Genomic DNA, 27,322 nt, shown 5'->3' with positions numbered 1-27,322 from the left:
GTGGCCATATGGAAAGATGCAATTTGCTGCCAGTTTCTCTGAGAACAACGGGGAGCTACGCCAAAGCAATCACATGACGTGCTGCACGAAAAGCCTGTCGCGGTATCCCGGGAAATAATCTAGAGATAGAGAGCAGAGATGTGGCTTTAGACAGAGCTACAGGAGGATTCCTATGGACAAACACCATCTCTGATCCTGATATCCGGTCAACAAGCTCACCAAGAGAAGCAGAGAAGCGTTTGCAGCTATGTGCTATGTGCTCAGAATGTGAGCGAGTGCTTTGAGTGCTGCTTCAGATCACACAATGCTGACTGCTGTACATTAATAAACAAGACCTTGTATCTTGTATAATTTAAACCAATGTATTCCCATGAGACACAGTTCTGCAGACATCCAACAAATGGCACTATTCTTACTGTGAAGTGTTTGAAGCTGCATGTCGCATCGAGAAAGCTCTTTCAAATTGGTTTACTGCTTCATCATGAGGCCTCAAATTCACAACCTTGCCCATGTATGAAAGTGGTTTTAGAGTAAGTGATGGTTGTGGTTGGACGTAGATGCAGACTGGAAGGCAAACTTTTGTCTCTCTACCTCAGGGAAGCGGTGGCTTTTAAAGCAAGTTTCTACCACCAACTTTTGGGAGTGAATGAATACTCCAGTTCCACCAGAAAACTTGAAAAATGCTGATTCTGCACACTGTGGCTCAATGACAATCATGCATATACCCCTGAACTAGATTATGAATGTTTTATCGTGTAAATCAATACATTTATAACTTCATCTCCCAGCTAGAACCGCTTCCATGGGCAATCAAATAAGCCAGAGTATAGAAATAAGGTGATGTTTGGCTGCCTGTTTGCAGACGTCATAACTCGCAGGTGACAGTGACCTCCCCCGCTGCGTGCGTTTGGCAGCGAGGCTAAGGCCAAAGCTGCCACTGACAGTAGGGGACGGAGAGAGGGCATTGGGTGGGACAGTGGGGGGACAGAGGGGTGAGATAGTGTAGTTTGAGGTGACAGAGGACAAGGCCGGGCCAGTGCTCCATGTGTCTGTCCCGGAGCAGAGGGGACTGCAGCAGCTGTGAGCTCATCCTGACAGCATCACACCACACAACGTAAGAATCGGGCTGATAAAGCCTGTCAGGGTCAGCAATGCCACACTGCTGCTAAAATAAGATAAGATAAGATAATCCTTTTATTGATCTCACAAAGGAGAAATTCACTTGTTACAGTCGGCATTCAAGAAGATCACTCAGAGTTAATAAAGGGCAGCTGATACAGAGATTATTGCACATGTTACTTTACAGTCTTATTATACAGTCTGACAGCAGTGGGGATGAAGGCTTTGCGGTAGCGCTCCGTCCTGCACTGAGGGTGTCTCAGTCTGCCACTGAGAGAGCTGTACAGCTCTTCTACAGTCCCGTGCAGTGGGTGGGAGGTGTTGTCCATGATGGAGGTGAGCTTGGCTAACACCCTCCTGTCACTCACCTCCTCCACAGAGTCCAGGGGGCAGCCCAGGACGGAGCTGGCCCTCCTGACCAGCTTGTTCAGTCTGTTCTTGTTCCGCTCTGTGCTGCCCGGGGCCCAGCACACGGCAGCGTAGTGGAGAGCAGAGGCGACCACAGAGTCATAAAAAGTCCTGAGCAGAGGCCTGCTCACTCCGAACGACCTCAGTCTCCTCAGAAGGTGGAGGCGACTTTGGCCCTTCTTGTACAGGGAGTTGGTGTTGTGGGACCAGTCCAGTTTATTGTTGAGGTGAACACCCAGGTACTTGAAACTGTCCACCTCCTCAATGTATATTGAATATTGAATATGTTTTGTGTTGCTGCTGTTAGATAATTCCATCCATCCATCCATTTTCTTCCGCTTTATCCGGGGCCGGGTCGCGGGGGCAGCAGTCTCAGCAGAGATGCCCAAACTTCCCGGTCCACAGACACCTCCTCCAGCATTTCTGGGGGGACCCCGAGGCGACACCAGGCCAGCTCGGAGACATAGTCCCACCACCGTGTCCTGGGTCTTCCACGAGGCCTTGTCCCACTAGGACATGCCTGGAACACCTCCCGCGGGAGGCGACCAGGAGGCATCCGAAATAGATGCCCTAGCCACCTCAACTGGCTCCTTTCGACGTGAAGGAGCAGCGACTCTACTCCGAGCTCCTCCCGGGTAACTGAGCTCCTCACCCGATCTCGAAGGGTGCGCTCAGCCACCCTGCGAAGGAAACTCATTTCGGCCGCTTGTATTCGCGATCTTGTCCTTTCGGTCATGACCCAAATCTCATGACCATAGGTGAGAGTGGGAACGTAAATCGAGAGCTTTGCCTCCCGACTCAGCTCCCTCTTCACCACGACAGACCGATACAGCGACCGCATCACTGCTGACGCTGCACCGATCCGTCTGTCGATCTCACGCTCCATCCATCCCTCACTCGTGAACAAGACCCCGAGATACTTGAACTCCTCCACTTGAGGTAAGGACTCCCCACCGACCTGAAGAGGGGAAACCACCTTTTTCCGGTGGAGAACCATGGCCTCAGATTTGGAGGTGCTGATCCTCATCCCGGCCGCTACACACTCGGCTGCAAACCGCCCCAGAGCGTGCTGAAGGTCCTGCTAGATAATTGATTGTACAATTTTTTCTATATCAGGAAAGGAGCTGTGTAAAAAACAAATTCAATCAAATTGTTGACAATGCTGATCCTATCTAGTAAGTTTCAGGATTATGCTGACACCTAAGCCTAAAAAGTTAAAGACAGATCGAAATTATAAGTAACTAGTATTTTTCTTAACCCTTTAAAGGGCACTCATTGAGATACTTTGAAATAAATAATTTCAACTTAAGAATGTTATTGGGGGACATAACATAAGTTTAGTTCTGTTGTAACATTTTTCAATTTTTTTCAATATCATGCAGAAAATCAATGTGAGCAAAGTTATCATATTTGGTTCCTTGCCCTAAAGTGGTAAAAAAAAAATACAACTGGTGTACATGTAAAATGTACAAAAAGTACTTATAGGTCTCAGGGTAGGCGCTGTGTTTTGTGATGTTGATGTTTGAATGATCACACCTGTCATAGGCAAGAGCTTTTGTAATGTGATTGTGCTTTATGTGCAATGTATTATTTGACTAAAAATCTGACTAAAAATAACCTTTGGCAACATAAAAACATAGTCCTATGGTTTATGTAATTTATGTATGTAAGTACTTTTTAAGTGAACAAATCAAATATGGTGTCTGCTTTTTTCATGCTGTAATTTCATTAATTTCACTACGTCCTCCAAAACCAACACATATATCATCACTTAGCCCAATTATTCACAAATAAAATGTTTGAGTTTCATCAACTTACCGTCGTTAGTTTTCAAGTTATGTAAAGAAATGCACCATGAATTTAGCCAGACTCGAGTCTTTTTCAGACTTCAAAGAAAACAGGAAGTCTGTTGAGTGGTCAAATGCCACAGCAGTGGGATCTGTGATGTAGGGTGATCTCTGCTGATTGGCTGAGTGAGGACTACATGCTTCTTTACCTTATACTGATGTGCAGCAGGGAGGCCATATGTAAAGTGTGCGGAAATTACCAAAAGTAGTCACTTGCCCTATAAAGGGGTAAGCTATTACTATTTTCTTATTTTTTTTAGTTCAAAATCCCAAACAAAGCATAAACATAACCTTGTTGGAAGAGTAAAACAAAACACACAATGCAGTTTTGTAGTAATCTGAAGTGAAAGTGTTGAAAAATGTCCTTGTCTTTTTCTTGACCTATTTTCCCAAGTTGTTGTTTGTACGCACATTTGACCATGACCATGTAGACGTCGATGGTGCTGATGGGCGGCTGAGGGAGACGCTCCCCTTTCTCCAGCAGGTCTGGGATGTCTCTGGTGGAAATGCCGTCGTAAGGCTTCCCACCAAAGGTCATGAGCTCCCAGATTGTCACGCCTAAAAAAACAGAGTTACAGAAGAACAAGCACAAGTTCGTAAAAAAAAAAAATGAGTCAAATCAAACAGAACTGAAGTGAGAAATGAATATATCAAGTTCAACAGAAAAGGTTTGGGCCGCAGGAGATCGGACTAGACGGCAGATCAGAGAGAAGGGTCAGGAATAAAAAACATTACAGAGGAAGTTTTCAAAGTCACGATTCAACTGGGACTTGAGTCCTGATTGTTTTAATGTTAATTAAAGTGAGTAATTGACAAGTAATAATGAAGTCCTTAAAGTTGAAGTGTAATTGCCTGTAATCAAAGAACAGACTACAAGGGGAACCCACCAGCATTCAAAGAACTTGCTGAACAATCCAGGAGTAACAACTACGGGGGACATGCAATGGACTTTTGCAAGGTCAGTACACAAGTTTTAGTAGTAGTAGTAGTACAGTCCCCAGTATAGTTTCTTCATTTCTTCATTTGCAAGGAACAACATTTTGGACAGAGTTTAAAAATGTTAAAACTAAGTATTTTCCTCCCCCTACATGTTCCAGCCATGTCCTAATGTGTAGAATGAGCTCAGACCTATTCACCACAACATCCTCTAAAATCCTGCACTGTCATTCAAAAAGGTGTCACTTTTGGTTCGAAGTGCCGTCATGCACGAGGTTAAAGAGGGGGTATTATGCTTTTTTCAGACTACAATGATGACGAAACCTTCTGTTGGTCTGTAAATGCAGTATATTTGAATGACTGCCTTGTATAAAATTGCTCTCTCAAAATGGCTGTAGCGAATGTCTTGAAATAGGCCTCTGTCTCTTTAAGAACCTCTGACCCTTTCCGACACGCCCCCTCCACACGCTGTCTGTGGCATCAGTGGGGAGGGGGTTCTGCTGAGTGGTTGGTTACTCGGCTGGTGACAAAAGCTCGGAGGCGTCTCCAGGAGGTGGGGGCGTTCCTAGGAGGATTCAGGCAAACCTATCCCTAAAATGGCCGCCATCAGAGTTTTTACAGATTACTCAAAAATACGTGAATGTGCCAAGGCAACACTTCAGGCATGTTTTTAATGAGGGAATGAGATAATAACATGATGTAAAGCTTGAAAAAGTCGATTTTGCATAATTCCCCCCCTTTAATATAGAAGGTGCAGTTACACATATGACCTGAGGTGGCAGTAGTGAGCATACAATGGCCAACTTGCATCTAGCCCCTTTAATGACAGTAGAAAGAAAGAAAGAAAGAAAGAAAGAAAGAAAGAAAGAAAGAAAGAAAGAAAGAAAGAAAGAAAGAAAGAAAGAAAGAGGGAGCCACTAAATGACACCTCTTAACCGAGCACATTTTCTCCAGCTCAGCTTTACCCAAATCTAAAAGCTTCCGGTGTGACGTCTCATTTGAAAGCTAAGATCTACAAAACTGACCTAAGATCTTTCATCCCGTCTTCGCCGCATTGTTGTTTTTTGTTGAATTGTCGTCACTTTTTCGTCGCCTGTGTTATTGCGTTTTTGTCTTTGTCTTACGTCTAATTTTTTTGTCGCTATTCTGATGTATTTTTTAAAAGATGCTTTTAGATTTGGTTAAAGTCGAGCTGGAGAAAACATGCTCGGTTAAGGCGGGGGTTGAGAGGTTAAAATGTTAGTAGTGCTCCAAACTCATTCCTAACTTTCCTAGCATATTTGTAGCATCCCAGTTGTTCACAGAGATGAATTCATAGGCATGTTTCAACTTTTCAGAGTCACCTTCACAGAAATACGAAAAAAACAAGCTTTCAAGTTCATGAAATTGATACAAAGGTTTTCTAATTAGATGCACGAGTTTACAAAATATTAAAGGGGAACAAAACAAATTCAGTTCCATGACTAGAAAAGCGTGTAGTGCCTTTAATTAGCATAAACTATGGATATAACATTTCACCACATTTTATTGCAGAACTCACCATAGCTCCAAACGTCACTCTGGTGTGTGAACTTTCTGTAGTGGATACACTCCAGGGCCATCCATTTAATCGGCATCTGGCGGAATTAAACCCAGAATACATGTCCAAGTAAGTACATGAGTGAACAAATAAAAGATAGTAATTGTATCCCCTATCATTGCATCAACAGCCCTGTGGTGAGTCAGACACAACACTCGCTGTAATACCATGTGGCGAAGACGTTCCCGCTGTGAGACGGGCTTAACGCGGTGATTAGATTTGGCGGTCTGCACTATTGATTACAGACATGGGGGGGGGAGTGGGAGGGGCCTGTCAGAGGTGGAGCGCCCGTCAGCGTCCGGGCGAGCAGTGGATAACGGCTCTTAGCTTATAGCGCGGATGTGATGGACTGACAGAGGAGGAGAGCGAGATGAAAAGGTTTATCCGCTGAACAAAATACCAGACTTGAAAAGCAATACAAGAGATGGATAAAGTTTAGCGGAGGCCAGAGACTCCCAAGGACAGATTTGTTTACTTCATTTATATTGTTCTGAGTGCGCCGTCCCCCAAAGTAAATATAACGGTCCAATAGAGCAGAAGAGTAACCACACTGAATGCACTCAGACGGGTTTACTGATGGGCCCAGTCCCTCCCACAGGGTCAAAAAACAAATACATGATCATGTCTGCTTTGGTGTTGTGCAAATGTAGCCCAAATTAAATATTAAATAGAAAGATGGCCTCTCCTCTTACAATGTACGAATCTGGCTGAAAACAGTGGAATGTTTGCTTTAATTTCTTTGTGTTTAATTGATCTTGTATGCCTTTAAGTGTAAATGTGTGTACTTTTAACACATCCTTCTTGCTCTATTTTGGGTCACATTGTGCTATATAATAGAAGAATAAACTTGGCTCGCCTTCCCTACAATCTGGGTCTCATTATCTTATGTTCAGGCCCAAATACTCACAAAACTAACCAATGTAATGTTGTCTTCTGTTGTCTACCTAAACAATTAACAATGAAATAGTGATAAAGATTTTGGTAAGTGCTTACCGTCACACACAGTCCGCATGCAGATTATTTTTTTTATGTAGTCTTCAAGGGCCTCTTGTACCCCCTGGAGAATGCAGTGTTTTGGGGGCTCTGGATGTTTACCTTGCCTCCGTCAGCGTTGTATTCCTTCTCATTTACATCGAGCAGCCGGGCCAGGCCGAAGTCTGTAATCTTGATGTGGTTCGGGGACTTGACCAACACGTTTCGGGCAGCAAGGTCTCTGTGGACCAGCCTGCGCTCCTCCAGGTACATCATTCCCTGTAACACACACAATATCAAGTCTTACAGTGTCTGCGTACTGCCTCCACTGCACAGCGCACATTCAACATCACAGATCCAGATCCTACTAGGGATTCCCAATAGGGCTCAACAGTGAGACTGCATCTTTCAGTCTTGTTCTACTCTCCGATTCATTTTACCATTGAAAAGAACAAACAAAAAACAAAAAATGAAATGTGAGAATTAAATAGCAAAAACAAACTATATTCAACAATTTAAATGTTTTGCTATTAGTAGAACAAATAGCAGAAAGGACAGGGAGGATTAAACAAACACAAATACTGAATATTATTGAGCCTAATCTGTCAAAAACAGCTGGATTCGTCAGATACAAAGCTGACGTTGTGCCACAAACCATGTAGCCTCAACACGGCTGGGTTGGTGACTGTAGAAGTATCACTAATTAATCTGCCTGGATATTTTAGTATTTTTCTTTTTTAAAAATCTGAATTTGGCAGGTTTCCTTGTGACTGTGATGTTTGTTCCACGTGTGCTAATCCAACCTGAAAGAAGCTTCATAGTTTGTGGCGAATTGTTGGTTCTAAATAAAGAGAAGCAAGCTGTTTTTCAGTGAAAACACTGTGTTGGTTGAGCACTGACCCCTGGCCAATGGGCCACTTCTTTAACATGGAATAGTGGGCCACAATAATGAACCATTTAATGATCAGATTTAATTCAATCACAGATTTGATAGTAAGTCTACTTTAGTAAACCTGTATTCCAATAAATGAGAATAAATCTAAACAATATATCAACACCCACTTATGTTTCTGTTTGTAAATGAAAATAAAATCTGTTTTTCATTTTGACTCCGATGGAAAATTAATGAGATGTCACTAAATGGTGTGCACTGGTAATTTACATATTGCATATGGACAAGCCTGTGTGTTCAGCATGACAGTCTTCACCATTACCTCCCCCAGTACCATATTAAGCCCATTAGATAGTTATAATTATTTGTCTCATCATCATTAGCAAAACTGTTATTTTTATAGAGCCATTTTCCATAAATCACCATTATCATCACCATCACCATCATCACTGGTGTGAGAAAGACTGGTTCATGACTGAATGCTTGGTGAAGCAATAATGGCAAAATTAACCCAGAGGCAAGTTTCTGATCAAGACTGATTCACAAGTGCTATTTCATTTTGCGCTTTATAAAAAACTTTATGAATCACAAAAAGATGTGAAATTGTTTCATTGTTTAAACCAAGATCAACAGAATCAAACCAACTGCTATGCTACCCTCTGGGGTGACGGGGGTGCAGGTGGTAGAGCGGGCCGTCTCATGATCAGAAGGTTGGGGGTTTGAATCCCAGCTCCTGAAGATGCCCACTGTCGCTGTGTCCTTGGGCAAGACACTTCACCCTCACCCACTGTGTTCACTGGTGTATGAATGAGAGTGTGAGTGGGTGAGTGGATCCTTGCTGTAAAGCGCTTTGGGCCAAAGTCTCATGTAAAGCGCTTTGTGACCGTGTGAAAGCCACTATATACAGTAAATACTATATAATAATTATTCTCTGCCCTCCTTTTTCTGACCCGCAAAAGCTGCTTTAGGTCGTCTTCACATTCATACTAGTTCTACTTTTTGAACCACGATCAATTCCCTCTGAACGTAGAAACTACAATATCTCATTTTGGCCCTCAACTAAAATTCCAACGCAGCTGTCCCTCTGATGTACACTTTCCTTATGCTTTCCATTGTCGTCACTCCACATAACCTCAACATCTTCAGTGGAGTATACGATACAAAATTGTATGGTAAGATATGGCTTGCATTTACCTTATTTATAAAGAGAAAGTGCACAACAATAACAATAACGGACCTTTGGAAAGACGCAGTGCCTTACACTTACACAACTTACACCTGTTGTGCTTGGAAAGATCAAAAATGAATTTATTTACTGTTTATTTTTTCTGTACGAAGTAAATAAGAATAGACATAGGGACTCTTTGATGGCTGGCTCTTGAGTTACCCACATGCCTGGATGTGTCTGGTCTGTTCACTGCCATACACACAGACGAAGAAAGAGAACAGTCTTTTCATATTGGATGAACAATAACAGGAGCCACTTGGTTTGAAGTGGCAAGAGAACATGAAAACAAGGTCTTCTGTGAAACCATAACAAATCGGATTTGCCTGGAATTGGCTGAAATGAAAGGAGTGAATGGAGAAGGAGGAGAAGGGTAAGGGGGTTGAGCAGGGGCTGCCTAAGAGGTGAGATTACATCGCCAAGGCTATAATCACGCTGCCTCATTTGGCTGGCTCCCATGGGAGAACATGTGGGATCTGCTCACACAACCAGACTCCATTGTAGAACCAGATATAAGCAGCTTTAGGAGGCGATAAGAGTAGTTGTAGTACGTACATCAGTACAGTGTTGAACATGCACATAACCACTGCCACGTGCCTCCTTCCCCATTTAGCCTCAGGAGTAAATCACACAGGCCAGAACTCACTCATATCTGCAGTAAATGAAAGTGAAATGGAGAGGATGAGAGTAGGGCTGCCAAATTATTCGCAGTCGAAATTGCAAATGGGATGGTTACAATTTCACAAACTTTAAGAAAACATGAAATGTATCTGATTATTACTAGTATTGTTTTAGCAGTTCATATCACAGACTACTCTCAAAAAATTGCAATCACACATTTTCCCAAATCTAAAAATTGTTTTGTTTTTTTATTCTGCACAGAAAACATCTTGTTGCGTTTCTTGAGATTCCCTAAAAAATCCTGTAAACCAAAACAAATCCGTGGGACTAAACTGTGGGTCTGTCCAATGAAGCAAAGAAGATAATAAGTCATTTTCAAAATGTTTTCAAAACCAAGTCTTTTGTGTGTCTTAAACATTGAGTTGCCTTGTGTACGAAATGCGCGGTATAAATAAAGTTACCTTTCCTTGCCTTAAACGTGTACATCACACAGAACTAACAGCAGGGTTCTCTGCCATTTTCTGCTTTCGACTCATCTTCCATTCATCTGGGGAATCTGTCAGGCAGATAGACTGACCGCAGTGGATTGCAGACTTTCACCTTGATCAAAAGTGTTGCTAAGGAGCTTTAGGATTAGTCAATTGCTTGATGAAGGAAACCAGAGCAGACTACACAGGAAAATTCCACAGCGACACAGTGATCAAAAATGCAAAGCAGCTTCTTAGGAGAATGTTTTTAATGTGTGATTCGCTAATGCGCTAACAGCCACACATTAAAAGACTGAGCTGCTCAGTTATTGTCTCATCTGTGTGCGTTTGATGCACATACTGTGCCAGTTATGTGACAGATTCTTATTTGTACATAAATCGTAGCTGGTAATCTCCTCAATTTTCAAGACAATTAAGCAGTGGAAGGAAAATGGATGAGTTGGCGACCGGTGAATGTTAATTTGCCAGCACAATGAGATCAAGAGGGGGAGGAATGGGAATGTGCGTCAGAAATACACTTTTTTCCCCGCTTGTTTGCACCTCATTTGGGCACCTCCCAAGTGGACACCATGAGAACAGCTCCTGTAATTGCAGTAAATGTAGTTGTCCAGAAGGGACCAGCCTGCGATGGAGGCTAAAACAGGAAAAATGTACTGGGTTTACACCATACAATTGTTGTGATTTCATGGACTAAACCAGGACTAACGGACCAAACCAGCATACACAGTTCTACACAAGAGCCTCTTACTGCTCTGTGGAGGAAGGGTGAACTGTGCAACGAAGTGGGAGCTGGGCGGGAAGTAAGGAGAGGACTTCCTTTATAAATAAGCAAGCAAGTAAGTGCTTTGTCAACGAATTAGTGTTCAGGTCCTGAGCCGCTGCAAATGAGTCGCGCCGCCAGCATGTTTTTTGGAGGTCGGGGAATCCGTAGAAGAAAACCTCGCTGGCTGCCTTCAGTCTCCTCTGAAACAGTGCAGCGCCTCCTGGGTTTGTCCCTGTTTCAGAGCGTGGCGTCCTGCACTTGTCAGCCCCCACCTCCTCCTTCCTCTTCCTCCTGCACAGCTCCCTCCACTCCACAACAGTCTTTCACCATTTTCTGGGAAGAGCTTAGCTGTTAATCTGTTTTTATTTCCCAGTGAATGTCTATTAGCCAGAACAATTGAAGGCTTGTGTGGCTTAGATGTGATTCTTGCCCGGATACCTCCTCGTTTGTCCCTTTCCTGTAGTGCCTCCACTGTGCTGCAGGTGTAGGGGGCTCTTGGTGCCTCTTCAGTGTCTCAAAAGAAGAAATGTGTAGGTCTCAAATGGGTTTAGCTGATAAAGTAGCTGTTTACTTTTAAAAAGCTGCTTTCCTCAGGACTAATGCGGGCTCTTTGCAGTAAAAAAAAAATCCACCGATCCCCACAAAAACAGGGCAAAGATGTGCAAACGTATCCGGCAAAACAATGTGGAGCACAGATCCCACAAATGTAGTTCACAGAAAAAGGTTAAAAAAATGCAGCGGTACAGAGAGAGATGGAGGTTGCTGCCTGTTTACACGTCGCCAATAAATGTTGATTGATGGATAAAAAAGATCTAAGAAAGTCCATGGTGCATATTATGTCCCCTTTAAATAGTAGGAAGTGAGCTTTGGGGAATGGTGTGTGTACCCAATGGGGAACATAGCAAAAACTGTAATTCCAGTCAATGGGTCTCATTCCGTTCAAACCACTGACTCCTAGACAGTGATACTCCTCAGCTTTTATTCCTGCTTTATGGCCCAAGTCAATTCTCTTAAAGTGGAGAGCCAGGATATTTCAGGAGGGCACAAACTGTTTATGCAGGCAAGACTATTTCCTGAAATCATATTCTATCTATATTCGATGAAATAATAGGTCTTTTTGGTTCGGTTCTGTGACACTGGCATCTGCTCTGACATAGTGCATGTTTAATGTATGCTTCGGATATATAAAAAGGAACCGGAGGGAACGCTGAGAGGTGAGTCACTGTTTAAGGAATGAGCTGAACTGAATACGACCGATGTGGGAGCAAAAAGGAGGGGAAACCGTAATACAATAATGATGAAAGTGGGGGGGTGTCATTTCATTCTGAGCCGCTGTGTCAGAGTGAATATAGGAAACGACATCAGGGGGAAGGCTGAGTGGGAACAATTTGTCTTTGCGCAGACGTGAGGGGAAAGTCCTGTCCGGATTGATTTATTCTCTATAATCAATGTTAAATGCCTCACCATACAGCATAAAATGATTACTGTTGTATGTAACTAAACACGGTACTAAATAGAGGGACACTGCAACACTAGAGCTGGGCAATGTTGACAAAAATGAATTCAATATTTTTGGGGGAGTTTCTCCATATCGATGATGAAGCGATAATTTTTTACAAACCATCAGAAATATGCAAAAATGTGGATCTTAACTGATAGCTTTGTTTCTCTAAAATATAGTTTTCCTTAATAAGCTACATTTAGTTTAGTTTATTTGTTTGTTTATTTGAGCAGGTGAAATTCTGCTCAAAAGGAGTGGGCCGAAGCAAAAGCTTATAAACGCCCACCCCCAAAATCATTACAATAAAAATGTATATTACAACAATAGTACAAATGAACATATTGCAAGTACAAAGTACGAGGACCTTGGAACACAGCATGCAAATGTGTACACAATGTACCCGTTTGTTATTTAACTTTACACATTATCAATGATACATTTAGCAACATCATATTTTGATTTGCCTACAAAAGGACAGGGGAAAAAAAACTTTGCTCATTGTTTTCCCTATTCATCCCCATAATTTTTCCCCTTACCCACCCATTTTTGCCACATTTTAAATGATTGTTTACCCCAAAAAATTATACTTACAACTACTTTACTTTCCCCTTTGCCTCAAAAGTTAGATTTATACTGTATAACTTAACCATTGCAAGAGGGAGCTCTACGCCGTCCATGTTGGTATTCACAGGGCTAAAACCACATGTTGGTGAGACGTTTTTTTCTCTTTGACTTTTACTGGAAACCTTGTTCTAAGATTTATTACCCTCTGCAGAAATCCGTGTTTTATTTTGGCCATTTCCGCCGTCAGGTTTGGCATCGCATCCATCAACCGTTGCTGCCAAAATACGGTTAACGCAATCTTGTTTCTCAAAGCCTGAAACAAACAACATTACTATATGTCATCCTCCCTGTCCTACGCTTTTACATGTTATTTATAATGTCTGTGTCTTATCGTTTTTTGCAGGATCACCTTCTACGTAAAACTGCAATTTTTGAGCAGTTGTTACAAAGTTACAACAAAGCACCAACTATTTGTTTAACCGCGACTGTGCGACTACTTTTTGATATTCAGCTTTTGTTTTCCCCTGAACCATATATAGGTATTGAATGCTAGCTGGAAGCAGAGTGACTATATAGCAAAGTGAACATCTGGTGGAGAGAGCTGGGACTTGCGCTAATATTTTTGCAGCCCTCGTTCAGTCGGTTCTTATGAATTAATGCATGAAGTGATCCGTTTGACCTCACCACCTACAAAATGGGGAGGAACTGAGACTGAGTGAGAAATACTGAACATTGAAGCAGCGAGGAGACGTGCACAGTCTGGAGACAGTGACAGGAAGCTGCAGACGTAGTTTTATAATGTAAAGGAAGCTTATAGTAATAGGTGAATGGGACAACATGGACATAATGTATTTAGAACACATTGATGATAAGGCTCTATCCATTTGTTGTCATGGTGATTGTTTTTACAGGCAGATGGAGGGCCAAGGATAGTTTATCCTTGGAGGTCGGAACACAGACCAGGGAAAGATGGATGTTTTAATATGAGTTACTGTGTTCCAGTTCCAAGTCTTTGTCACGTTTATCAACCTCGTAACCCCCACATTTTCTCCAGTTCGGCTTTACCCAAATAGGAACAAAGGGTCAAACTAGCGACAAAAAACAAGGGTAAAAAAACAACAAAAGTGCTGGAAAAGCAACAGTAACACAACTAAAGAGTGATGAAAATGCGTTGAATAACTGAGGAAAACATGAACAGAAACATGAGAAATAAACACTGGTACTCTCCATTCTAGAAGCTTTTAGATTTGGGTAAAGCCAAATTGGTGAGAATGTGTAACTGCCAATATTGCACTTTCTAACTTGCACTTTGTTTTTTCTATATTGCACTTGTCATTGTAATTAAACTAAAGGGTATTAATATTGGGTGTTTTTAACTATATTCTCTATTTTTAAAAGATGGCACATATCTTATACTGGATTGGGTGAGATATTCAGCAAATTGTCAGAGCCAGGACTCAAGCCCACAATGCAATGAAAAATTGAGACTGTGCGCTCAACAACATCTCCCCTTTCTCCTTCTTTCACTGAAAAAGCAGCTCTGATTGCATTGAATTTTGAGATTTAGATTTCAACAGAGTGATTTTTAAACCGCGTGGGCAAAACCATTTGAGATCTTTTCTCACCCACGGGTAATGTGACCCGGCAACCCTGGGTGGAGACTTGAGAAATCTGATTTCCGATGACAACTGGAATGCAGCACAAGGGACTGAGTCTAATTAACTACAGAGGAACTGGTAATCTGGAAAGTTAAAGTAAGTATACAGTATGACAGGTACAAAATTCAGTTGAAATGCATTTATTATTCTATTAATCAAAACTATTTGAGTAATTTGGAGAAAATATGTCGTCTATCCACCACAACATTGTTCCTCCTTGCATTCAGACAATCCTCCAAAATGAGGCTAAAAAAAAAAAACATCAATGGTTGACAATTGCAGCTTATACCTTTGAAAATCTAAAATGTTGGTGAAAATTGAAGCGTTGATCAACCTTCTCATTTATTCCGAATGACTTTGAAGGCTTCCTAAAAACTTTGAGTTTAAGTGATACAGTGTCACATTCTTTTAAAATTCATACTATAAACATAACTATACAATTGTGGATGCTCAAAATGGAGTAGGTGGAAGCAATAAAGCTTGCGCCTACCCCATGTTCAATTCAATATACTTACGTAACATAATAAATTATACAGTCTACATAACATTGACAGTATAAACAAGTCCTTCATGAGCTGAACAGATACCGATGAGCAACAATGCAATCATCAGTTTTAAACTTAGACTTAGCAGCATTTACCAAGAAGAGCATTTAAATGCATATCACAGCAGCTACACTTGTTACACTTGTTGTTTATAGAATGAACCGAAAGAAAAAACTGTTGAAATATACTAAACTTTTGAAGATGTGCCTAGAGATGAATCGCAGGTTTACACTGTAGTTATTCCAGGTAGGTTCCAATTCAAAGCAAATTATTAAATTCAAAACGATTGACCTTAATATCACAGGCATATTAAAACACTAATTTAGTCTTGTTATGTCCTTGTTGTCGTTACTGTCTTCCCTACTATGTACTACTTATGCAGTTGTTAACACTCAAATTCAACAAAGTAATATTGGTCGACATATTTAAGAGTCTTATCCTAACAAAACAACATTCACACACTCATCCTGGAATGGCAACTCTAATGTAGTAAAACCATTCAGTCTCATTCCGGTATGTAACACATTAACTGGCACAAAAAATCCAGTTCCACAATGTCTAAAATGCCACTATGAATAAGGCCGGGCGTAAAACACACTTCTGTTGAATATGGGTCACTGAGCGAGAGGAGATTTGGAGCACACGTCACTGTTCTATTTCAGCACCATTCACAATGTGATAAACGTCACAGTGTTCTGACTCAGGAGATCCCCGCGTAACCTATTCACTTCCATTTTTATAAAGGGGAAAATAACAACAATCTCATGGAAGTCACAGATTTTCATTTGCTTTAAAGTTCACACAGGTTTGTTTCCATTTTTTAATGTCGATAACGTTGGATTTTGTTAAATAAAAACACATCTTAGAAGACACAGATGATCTGCAGAGGGTAAAATCGATCACATATGAAGCCATTTTTACTCTTGTGACATTTTTTAATTACATTCCAATCTGTCCATTTCGATCTGTCTGTTGACTTGTTGGTTTCGTTACAGAGGAAATTAGATCAGAATCGGACAGAAGGGCAGAATTGGCCTTTACCGATGATCTACACACAACCGAGAGATTGGACAGTGAGGCAAAGGGACTAACAAACAAATGCTCTTTTGGAACAATCAAAGCACACTCAACCTAAACTAAATCAAGGAATAATAATCAAAGAATATGTTTGTTATTAACCTTTTAACCTCAACCTGAACCGAAGGTTGGCATTACCCAAATCTAAAAGCGTCAACAAAAAAAATGGTCAAAATAGCGACGAAAACGAGGCTGACAACGCAACAAAAACCTGACGAAAACGCATCAAGAAAAGTGACAATAACGCAACAAAAAAGTGACAAAAACATGGTAAAAAGCAATGAAATAATGCAAGGGAAAAGCAACAAAAAATGCTTCAAAAATGTGACGAAAACGCAACAAAAAAGTGATGAAAAAAGTGATGGAGAAGCAAGAAAGAAAGTTACAAAAACAAGCAATAAAAAACTACAAAAACAGCACACTTTGTAGGTCTTAGCTTTAAATTGAGGCATCACACTGTTGCTCTTCAAGCCGAACTGAAGAAAATGCACTCTGTTCAGGCGGAGGAAAAGAGGTTTAAGTCTCCAGGTCAGATAATCTTTAGGAATAATAATCTTTTGAATGGTCACTGAAACTCAAACTTCACACATGAACAATGACGAATGCCTGTCTAAAAGCTCTTGTTTAAACCATCCCACCACAGATCCATAAACTAAGCCCCCCTAACTGTAAACTAGATATTGACCAGTTTACATTTCAAACATAAAAATGATGCTAAACCCAAATCACTGAGGGCTGTTACAAAAATGTGTGACCCAGATCATGGCACCCTTCCTGGTTTCCATTATGTCACCCTGCCAGCCCTCGGCCCTGCAGGCACCTTTGGGATCAGGTGGCACATCGACGACATACGCCAACAACATGACCTTGTCCCGGGCCAGTCCCTGACGGGGGCAGAGAGGGCCAAGGGGTGAGAGGCGGAGGAGGAGTTAGACACCAGATGGATATGTAAATGCATTTGGCAAAAAGGACAAGCGCTGTGCTTCAATTTATCTCAATACTTCTGTCATAACGAACCGAAAATGCTAATAATAATACTTTATAGCAACACACAAATAAACAAAAGTGAGCCTATTTAAATTTGATAAAATGACAGTAACCAAAGACCAAATTTATTCTAATGCATTCATGAAGAAAACCCGACAATTATGTGCAAAAATGTCATGTAAATATTTAGGTGAGTCATGCTGAAAGCTGCAGACATTCTCACATTCAGAGACCGGGTTTGTTAAATCTCCTCATGTCCCAGTACAGCAACAGCAGATGTGAACACCACACTAGGAAGCACAATGGAATGAGTCAACACCAAAGTCTGAGGGGGGAGGACTTGATCTCTGGAGGTGGTATTCTTCTTTATTTATGTGATTCAGATGCATTTTCTCAAACCACTTTGACCTGTGACAATGCAATGGTGACCCTAGTCTTTAATAATTTGATGCTATTTCTTTTACTCCTAAAAGCAGAAATAGTTTTGAGCAATTCAGTGGATTGCTGCTGGTCTATGGGTCCTTCCGTGTCAAATAAACAAAGCATCCCACCAACTGCTAAAGATACTCACTTGAAACTTCACACTCTGCAAATACCAGGTTTAAAGCAAATTCTTTTATATGAAATTACAATTATTAAAGCATACATGGAACTTCACCTGTGTGGCTCTAAAGGGGATCTCGACTCGAGCCTTTTGGGTCAGTGTGGATCCAACTGCAGCACTTTACGTCGGTCTGAACAGCCGCTCCGAGTCCGGCTGAAACAGGTGGCCTTGGAGCGGCCCGAGTGGCTCTATGGTTCGGAGCGGGTGTGGTGTGAATGCGGCCGACCTCGCGCCGAACCACTCTCACTTTGACGCCTCTTTGTTGCGCCAAGAAAGATTGAATACGTGCTGCATGAGGACGCTTCAATCAGACTGATATTGTATACGGCCTCATTTCTCACGCAACCCCTCGGAAAGCCGACTCATTCTTTCCAAGACTTCTTTCCCGTCACTGCAGCCCTGTGTCCATGTTTGTCTGGACTGCCGAAAAGTTGACATTTCTGGGGAGAATTGATGTTCTGCCCGCGCGACAAACCTAAGTGTATTTTTAATCGTGTTGGAGCAGCCCTGGCACATCGCTAACAACTGGGGTTATGAGTCAGCTGGTGAGTAAGGCTTGAGGGTGGGGGGTGCTGTGTTGGTTTAATATCTTTATCTTTAGACAGGGGACGGCGGTGTAGGCAGAGCCGTCTGTTTGAGTGCCCTGATGAGGAAAGTGAGCGAGGATAGCCCAAGGATGTTTGTTAAGGGCTGGCTGCATCACACACACACACACACACACACACACACACACATATGAGTGAGCTCTTAGGTAAATGTTGTTCGATTCGGAGTCTAATGATATTCACACTATGGGGCAAAGAAGTGCAGGAATTTGTGTATTTTAAATTGGTAGAGCAACTTTTGGTACTCTGCACGAATAAAGAATATATTTTCCCAATGTTGCTACCCCTAATTTACCGATGTAGAAAAGTGTAGTGAGACTAATTATATGAATTCACTCATCTGCTTATACTGGTGACATAGACATCTAGAGATTGATATGTTGTGTGTTTATATAATTAATTGTCTTTTATTGTCAAATTGGAGTATATTTACCAAATTTTGCCAGAAGGGTTCAGTATCAATTTTTTTATTGTTGTATTAGAGCCTATGAAGTAGCATTAACTCAAATAATATTAATAAATATGAACAAAACAGCAGTAGAACAACTGGCTTAACACCACTGGTAGTTTAAATACATCGAAGATTGAATATGTAACATCTGAAAATCTCCATTCATTTCAGTTTACACTCTCTGGGAATTTAATGTTAATGACAAAATAGTCTCAAACACCAATAGAGAGTCTTTCCTACATATTGTAATAGCTGTGTATTACTTATTGTGTTCAGCCCATTGTTGTTCTGCTGTTCTGTGCCTGCTGTGCTTCAACCATTTTTCTCCAGTTCAGCTGAATCTTAAATGCTTCAGGACCAGAGAGTAACACCTCATTTGAAAGCTAAGGCCTACAAAACTGATCGCAGTTGTTGTCACTGCATTTTACATTTTTGAAGCATTTTTGTCGTGTTTTCGTAGTTTTGTGGTTTGTTTTTCATCACTTTTTAGTCATGTTTTTGTCCCTTTTTGGTTGTGTTTGCATCCTCTATTTTGACCATTTTTTCCCAAGAACCTTTTAGATGTGGTTAAAATGTGCTTGGTTCAGGTGAGAGTTAAGAGAATGAGGGAGCGCTGTGTGCAAGTGGGGGAGTTGTGCTCTGAGAGAATCATCTTGCCTGGTGACTGAGCAATCTACAACACCATACACCCAATCTAACATCTGACGGGACTTAACATCTTTGACCCTTTGAAGAAGAGAATTGGATGATTCTCGAAATGTCGGGCAACTATGTATACTGTATTTTCCGGACTATAAGTCGCTCCGGAGCATAAGACGCACCAGCCAAAATGCTAATGTAACAGATTGATGGTTAGCTACAAGGAGCATAAACAACTAAATAGGTGTCTGGTATGTTAATGTCACATAAACAGTTCAGATGACTAAGGCATAAAGAACATACCAAACTCTGAATCTCACTCTAAATCACAAAATCCATTGAAATTTTCCTCCCCGGTGTCACTTCTGAATCGCCTTGGCAAGTACCTGGGCACGGAGGCGTAACTGTACCGTTGACAAGCCTCTCCCGGCAGCACGTTTTTCAGGCTCTCATTTGCGAACTCTTTCCTCTAGCTGTGGCCATCACGAGCTAAAAGCAGCTCGTGATTAGCTTTGTTTTGTTTTCTTCTCGGAGTAACCACCGCTTCTCGCTCACTCCAAACTTTCTTTCTGCTGCTCGATTAGCCTGCAGTGAAAGCGGCAGGTGAAATTATATACTTGAATAAGTTGCTCGCCAAACTATGAAAAAACGTGTCACTTATGGTCCGGAAAATGCTTTATATGTCCAGTTGAATTTTTTTAACTTTCAGTATCTATATCATTCATATGAAAGTGTAAATTATTAGCTATGACCTAAAAAAAAGAAAAAGGGCGTCTGAGGTGAGTTGGTAATCTGTCCAAACTACTCCAGACTTGGTTATGTGACAGATAATGGGCCTATTCAGTGATCTTTGTCAGTGCTTGAAAAGAGAAACCCAGATGCAACAGAGCTGTATGAATGGGCAAGTAACTGCCACTTACGCCATTAGGGCCTCCTCTTTCACATCTCGAGTAATGAACTATAATAGAAAAATGATAATAATGATGATGGTTGTAATTAGAGGGATAATAATAACAGGGCAATCACAGGGCGCAAAAGCGGAGGCACTGGCTCCTTCTATGATTGATCTGTGGCAAAGAAGGAAGCTTGGCAATTGAGGAGTTCCCAAGACCAATAAAGTCAGTGAGTTTAGCCTTTCATAAAAACACATTTCAACAAGTTGGTTATAGAAAAAGGTAAAAGTATAGTTCATTGTCCGTCTTGTTCTTGGAGTGTGGCAGGAATGCTGCAACTTCAGGATACAAGGTTGTGTTGATCGAAGAAGTACTAAGCTAATGGATGTTTTATGGGAAGCGGTACTGCCATGTAAAAAGAACATCAACTATTGTGGGATATAAAAAAGTGACATAATTCAAAAGTCGGGTTGGTACAGCATTATGGACTGCCTGAATCCACAGCTTGCTTCTTTTCTTTCTTGCTTCCTTCTATTAATATAATGGGCATTTCAGAACGTGTGTAGAGGCGTCAACATTATACATACAGTACAAGAAACTAAACTTCTAAGTTAAGTGACCATTTTCATTCATTAGGGATTTTTCTTCCATCGATAGTAATTCATATCATGCTTTATTTTTGCGAAACCTTACTTTATTTCTCATTCTGTCAGAGGATCACTTCAATAGTCGTCATCTCCTTTGTTCTCACCCATTCTACTATACAGCCCCGCAGGTGCTGCTCTCTCGGTCGTGCATCTGAGTCCATATGGGTTTAGCCTTCGAGTGGAAGTAGCTATCAATATTGCACGGCTTTTCTTTCCTGAGCTCTGGGATGTCTTCGAATCTTGCGTGTGTGCCTTTTCCCAGCTAGACTTGCCTTTTTCCTATTGGGAATCTCCAAGCGTGCACGCACATTGGCCCACAAAAGCCACATTGTAACGGGCGGGTCCTGTCTGGTCTATGATAACAGCTTTGACAATGCCAAATCCAACGCCCTGATCGGGACAAATGGGTGTGAGAAGGTTTTGTATAGTTCGGTTCCATTTCGTCAGATGATAATGATGACACTCCTGAACAACCTTGAGCTGTGACGGTTCGCAAGAAGCGTCTGGGGAGAGTTTGAAAGACCGACAGGCTCTTTAAATATTCCGTTTTTTTTCGGATAAGGGATGTGCACAAGAAAGGTTTGCATTCTCAGGGGCGCACAAGTCAAAGAACAGCCAGAGAGGAAACACAAACAATTCAATTGAATAATATAGTTTTAAGATAGACTTATATTTGTATGCATGTAATATGGTTGAGATAAGCAGTCTTACTGGAGAGATTGAAAATATGGAGTTTAGGAACTTGCCATTTTAGATATACAGTATTTACGTGCATATTAGGGTGCACTTTATAATAACCACACAATATTAAACGTAAAAGCATTTGTAAAAATATAAGTTTTATGCAGCAGCATCATTGTGTCTAATTAAAGGAACAGGCCACCATTTTTACATACTGAGATATGTTCTTGCCTGAGCTTAGACGAGTTGATGCGTACAGGACTGGTCTTTGTGCGTTACGCAAAATGACCAAAGATGTTGTTATAATTTGGCCTCTCCCAGTACATTCCTATTGCTCCAAACGGGGGTGAAGTTGGAAGCTACCAGGCTCTTCCCCTGGCACACACAAAGACCAGACAGGTATGTATCCACTCGTCTAAGCTCAGGTAAGAACGTATCTCAGTATGGAAAAAAAGGTGGCCTGTTCCTTTAAAGTTTTGACACAAATGACGAGAAGAATTTGGGTCTTAGTACTAATGTTAATCACTATTTTTGAGCAAATACATCTTAAACATTTCACAGTGTGACGAAATATTGGGTACAGGTAATCCACTTTGAATCAAGATTCGTCACAGATTCAAGCACTTGTGATAGGAACATGCTTCTTGGGCCTGCTACATTAAACATGGCAATGATGGAATAAGACACAGAATCCTGTAATAACTAGTGCAACAAGATTGTCTCCACTGACCAGAAGAAGCCGAACTATGCTCAGGCCGCAGTCCATCAGGTTTTACTGCTAATTGCACAGTGCTGAAATTCGCAGAGGTTAGGATCATTAACACTTTAATAACATGTTTCATCCACTCCAATGTGATTGCTTTCTCCCCAGAGTTACTCCACCCGCACTTACGCACTGCAGTGTTTTAATGAAAAATGCTCATCAGTTAATCGTTGTTTTAAAGGCTACATTTTAGAATATTTATGCGAAACTCTTACAAAATATGGCTATTGATTTCACGCTTTGTAATAAGTCTGTCGATGCTGCATTATGTGTCAATGACACTTTTTTAAACTGCTATATCTCCCCTGCAAGTGTGTCCAGAGGGAAGATTGTGAGTGTCTAAGGGACTACCTGTCAGGAGCAGTGGATGACTGCAGTGGAGAACTATTCTCCAGATTTGACACAGAAACTTGGTCACAAAAGCATAACTGGGAACTCGCCTGCTGGGCATGATCCAGGTTGATGGGGGAAACCTGAGTTCTCAAAGTGGCAAACAAATAAATAATATGGGTCACAACTAGGGCTGGGTACCGTTCAATTTGTTTCGATACCTGTACTTTAACAATACTTGGTTTTCGATACCGATACCTGACCGATATTTTTTCAATACCTATACTAAAATATTTGTCACATAAAAGCACACAACAGATTCATAATATTAATTTATTAATTTCCTTCCATTTAATTTATTTTACATTTGTCTCATTTGTTTTCGGTGAAACAACCAAGACACTTCCTTTGACTACAAAAGGGCGGAAAAACACACATTTTTTTCCAAGTGTTTTCCCTAAATTTACCCAAATTTTCCCCTTTTTTAAATGTGTTTTTCCCCCAATTTTCTACAAATAACATTTTTTCCCCCGAATTTTTGCCACTTTTTTCTACGTGTTTTTCCTTTCTATTTTTTCCCTCAATTTTGACCCAAATGTTCCCAGTTTCTCCCCCCCCAATTTTTTTTTTTCCCCCTAAATTTTTCCCCAATGTTCCCCCTTTTCTCATTTTTTGTTTTCAAATTATGTGTCACTTTTTTATTTCTTTTAAATTTTGATGACCAACAGCATCAGTATATGAGTGTAAAGATTTCATATTTCTTTTCCACACCTGCTTTCGATACTTACCAATACCAGCAGTACCTAAATCTTTGTTTTTAAATTCCAGGCTGGCATCATCTAACGGCACCCAGCCCTAGTCACAACATGTTAAACACTTTAACCCTGAGAGTTGAGATGCCATTGAGCTCTGCACCTGTTTCATACTGAGCATCTCCACTCACAACATGGACGCAGCATCACAGCACTAAAGGCGTCCCAAAAACATCAAGACAGACCGGCACCCAAGCAGCCATCCACAGGGTCAAGAAGATAATTGAAAGTGATGTATGTTCAAGCTGTTGTCGCTTTGGCTCTCAGTCTATGTAGGCGATCAAACAAACAAGACAAACCCAAATACACTTTCTCAAAACACATCTTTCTATATTAATTAAGTTTTAAGTGTAAAGAGAGCTTTAGATTTTCTTCAACTCAAAACTAAAAAAAGAACAACATCTGCTAATAGATATAATATGCACTAATAAAAATGTTTAAAGTTGTAACATTTTATTGAGTATTATGGCAAGCTCCCACTGCTCTTATTTTTCAGTGACTTGTTGGACGAAAAATTGTTCTTTGGCGTGCTTTTTGGCTCCACCTATGCAAAAAGCCTGCCAGGGTTTACTTGCATACGCCCGTGAGAGCCAAAGCAATAGAGGAAGAGAAATGATGCGCCGAGATGTGTGTTGGTGTAAGCAGTTCCTCTGGGAAATAAATATGAAATCAGAGGGTGAACCCAATCTGTAATGAGCAGTGATAGGGGATATCGGCCAGAACCTTGACATTAAACAGTGAAAGCAGATACAAATCTCCTGCTCGGTGCTTGTGCGAACGCTGCTATGTGAACATGTGTTGCTCTGAAGTTGTGAGATAAAAGAAGCAAAAAAGGGGAAAAGAAGATGAAAGATATTGAAAATGTGATTTGTTTTGCAGTTACATTTATATACAGTATATGTTATGGCACGATGTAAAGGTTTAAGTTTTATAAGCAGCTCAAATTGCAGCTTTTGCTTGTTTCCCCTGAGCTACAACTTTCACATGTGTCTTTGCCTATTAGTGTAGCCCCGTCTGCCTGCTCTGCCTCTCTCATCTGCTGTGTGGGCTTACCTACAGTCATCCATCTCTACCACCTCTACCTGACCACATCCATCACTCCTCAGCCCGGCTCGGGAGTCTAAGGGTGAGCAGTTGAGAGACACTGGTGGCGCACGGAGAAAACAAGTAAGAGAGGCCATTCCTTCTTCTGTGAGTGACAACATGGCAGCCATATGAGTCAGGTCTAATAGCCTTTGTGTACCCTTCTGTCCTTTGCTGTGACGATTTATCTGTCTAGCACCTTGGGCTTGGTATGCAGAGGCCACTTCTGCAGAACTCTAAGCTAAAATCCAAGCAATCCATGTATCCCGGTTGCTTACATTTGATCCTATACATAGCAGCAATAAGAGTGCAGCCTGCACGTCAATTAGCTGCAAAGAGAGCAGTGGGAGGGCACTTGTTGACATTTGTTGACATGTGGATGATATCAAAGACTGTAAGGTGTGTGTGATCATTGACTTTCTTTACATGTTAAGGCACACAGTGTGTCAGTGCTGGGCCAAATGATCACACAACCCTATTCAATGATACACAGCGAGAGAAATCAGACGCAATGACCTACCAGTGTCGACAGCAGATACTTTTCATAGTTTCTCCAGGAAGCTCTTTTACTTTTTAACAGAATACAAACACATGCAAATGGCTAAGAAATGCGGGATTGGAAGCAATAGTCATGAAATACAAAACGTCAAACTCCCAGGGACAAACAAAGGCAATTCAAACACCATTCACCACAAAGAAGAAGAGTGCAAGAAGTCTTCAGTGATGGAAAGGTCCTGAACAACTGAGAGCTTGCACAAAGGTGAAATGCGTAGCAATTGAAATCCACAGCATTATTTCAAATTGCCAGAAGTTTTTGCAAGAAATAGCTAAAACAGTCAAGTCACAATGAAAGTACGTGAGATGACCTATGTATTCTTTTCTGCCCGTGGACTAAGACCGAACTGAATACAAAATGAGAGAAAAAGCACAACTGATCAAAAATGTGGAAGTGTTCTGTGAAGCCCGAGGGGATCGACTCTAATGAGCTGCAGAGGTGTGTTTCAACCAAACCATTTATTAAGAGAGTACACTATAATACTCATGTATAAAAAATAGTAAAAATGGTAATTTAATTAAAATATTTCATTTACTCTTCGTTCTGTGCATCCTTCCATTGTGATACTTCTTTTTGAGTGGGTTGACTGAAAAAGCCCGCAGGCCAAACACAGGGTAAACAGGCTCATTATAAAACATGTTTAAATAGAAATGGACTGATGAATAACTAATGCAGACCAATCAACACCAAAGCCCTCTGGTAGTAATAATCACAAACAAGAGGAATCACCAAGGAATTGAGGTTTAGAGTTGAACTCAGAACAGAGAGTCCTTTACAGACGTGAATGCTATGATTATTAGCCGACTACAAGGGCTTCATTTGTTTAGCTTACGCATGCAAATGTATAAAAAATATTAGAAAATTATGAATAAGAAAAATAAGCATGTGCTAACTTACATAGCTGTAACCTAACTTAGCTAGCTGTTTTCTATCTTAGTTATCACGCACATTAAAGCAGTACTAAGTAACTTTACCTTAATAAATCATTTTCGTAGTATGTGTTAATGGGATGATTGGGGGGTCTTTCATCTCCCCCTGGTGTCTCGGGTCAGAAACCACCCTTGCAACTTCCCTGCCTCTGGATCGGAGGCGCAATACACACTAATGGAATCATGAAGAAGAAACTAACAGGCTAACGGGCAAAGCTAACTGTGGGCTAGAGTCACTTTAAACAATATTTACAGCCACGTTTGAGTGAAAAAAAAAAAATCTCCATTATGTAATTAGGTTGTGGCACATTGTACAATAAACCTCACTCCCCTTGTCTTTTCTGTCAGCATAGCATTTACTCTCACGGACAATTAATGAGTAAAAAAACATGCTACGACACCTGCCGTGGCGCTTATTAGTGCCTCTAGGGCCACGAGTTACTTAGTTCTGCTTTAAATGCAGCGATAGGTCAACAGTATCATATAAGTGTGGATGGGAGAGCATCCCATCAGGAAGTGCATCAGGCATAATACCCTACTGTATATGCAATATGCATTCTTCATGGCTCACTATTTGCTGCTGTAAATTGAGTCCATCTGGCTATGACTATAGGCAACGGTTAAGGTAAGGTTAAGGTATACTTTATTGTCCCTGTAAGAAAAATTGCTTTCTGCATTTGACCCATCCTCCGACACCACGGGGATGACCCGTAGGGAGCAAGGGGCGACGGCAGTATGTTTATTTTACTTGTGTGTTATTTTTGACATGCATCTTTTATGGTTTTACTGTGTTTTCTACATTGCCCTGGGAAGCACTTGAAAATAATATCTATTGCAGCCAATCAAACCAATAGGCCAACCAAAATAAAAATAAAATCTCTCTTGTATAACAACAAGTTTTAACATTTTTAGTTCAGTTCACACAAACACAGAAAGCAAAGCACTCCTTCATTCCAGTGGATAGACCCTGAAAAAACTCGTAGAAACCAAATATATAGTGCATCTTTGACAGAACACATTGGAAATCTTAGATGAATGCGATGCGCAGCGAAGCAGGGTAAACACCGAACTAAGAAACAGTAAATTTGCAGTCGTCTGAAGCACACTTCTTCCCCCCTTAAATCACTATAATGTTTGACTGGTGGAG

The 27,322-nt window shown here is 41.1% G+C and overlaps 1 protein-coding gene across 2 annotated transcripts in view; it reads right to left on the bottom strand.

Moving 5' to 3' along the window:
- Positions 1-27,322, bottom strand: part of erbb4b (erb-b2 receptor tyrosine kinase 4b) — a 270,958-nt gene that overhangs the window by 6,140 nt on the left and 237,496 nt on the right. For both annotated transcript variants that reach the window (XM_079563351.1, XM_079563352.1), the window contains exons 21-23: positions 6,985-7,140; positions 5,851-5,926; positions 3,786-3,932 (exon numbers count right to left, since the gene is read on the bottom strand). In XM_079563351.1, the coding sequence (XP_079419477.1) occupies positions 3,786-3,932; positions 5,851-5,926; positions 6,985-7,140 (379 nt within the window). The remainder of the gene's footprint in view (positions 1-3,785; positions 3,933-5,850; positions 5,927-6,984; positions 7,141-27,322) is intronic.

Source organism: Gobius niger (assembly GCF_951799975.1).
Source record: "Gobius niger genome assembly, chromosome: 9".
In the NCBI taxonomy this organism is placed as follows: Eukaryota; Metazoa; Chordata; class Actinopteri; order Gobiiformes; family Gobiidae; genus Gobius; species Gobius niger.
The sequence above is the reverse complement of the archived record's forward strand: the minus strand, read 5'-3'. Positions and strand labels throughout refer to the sequence as shown.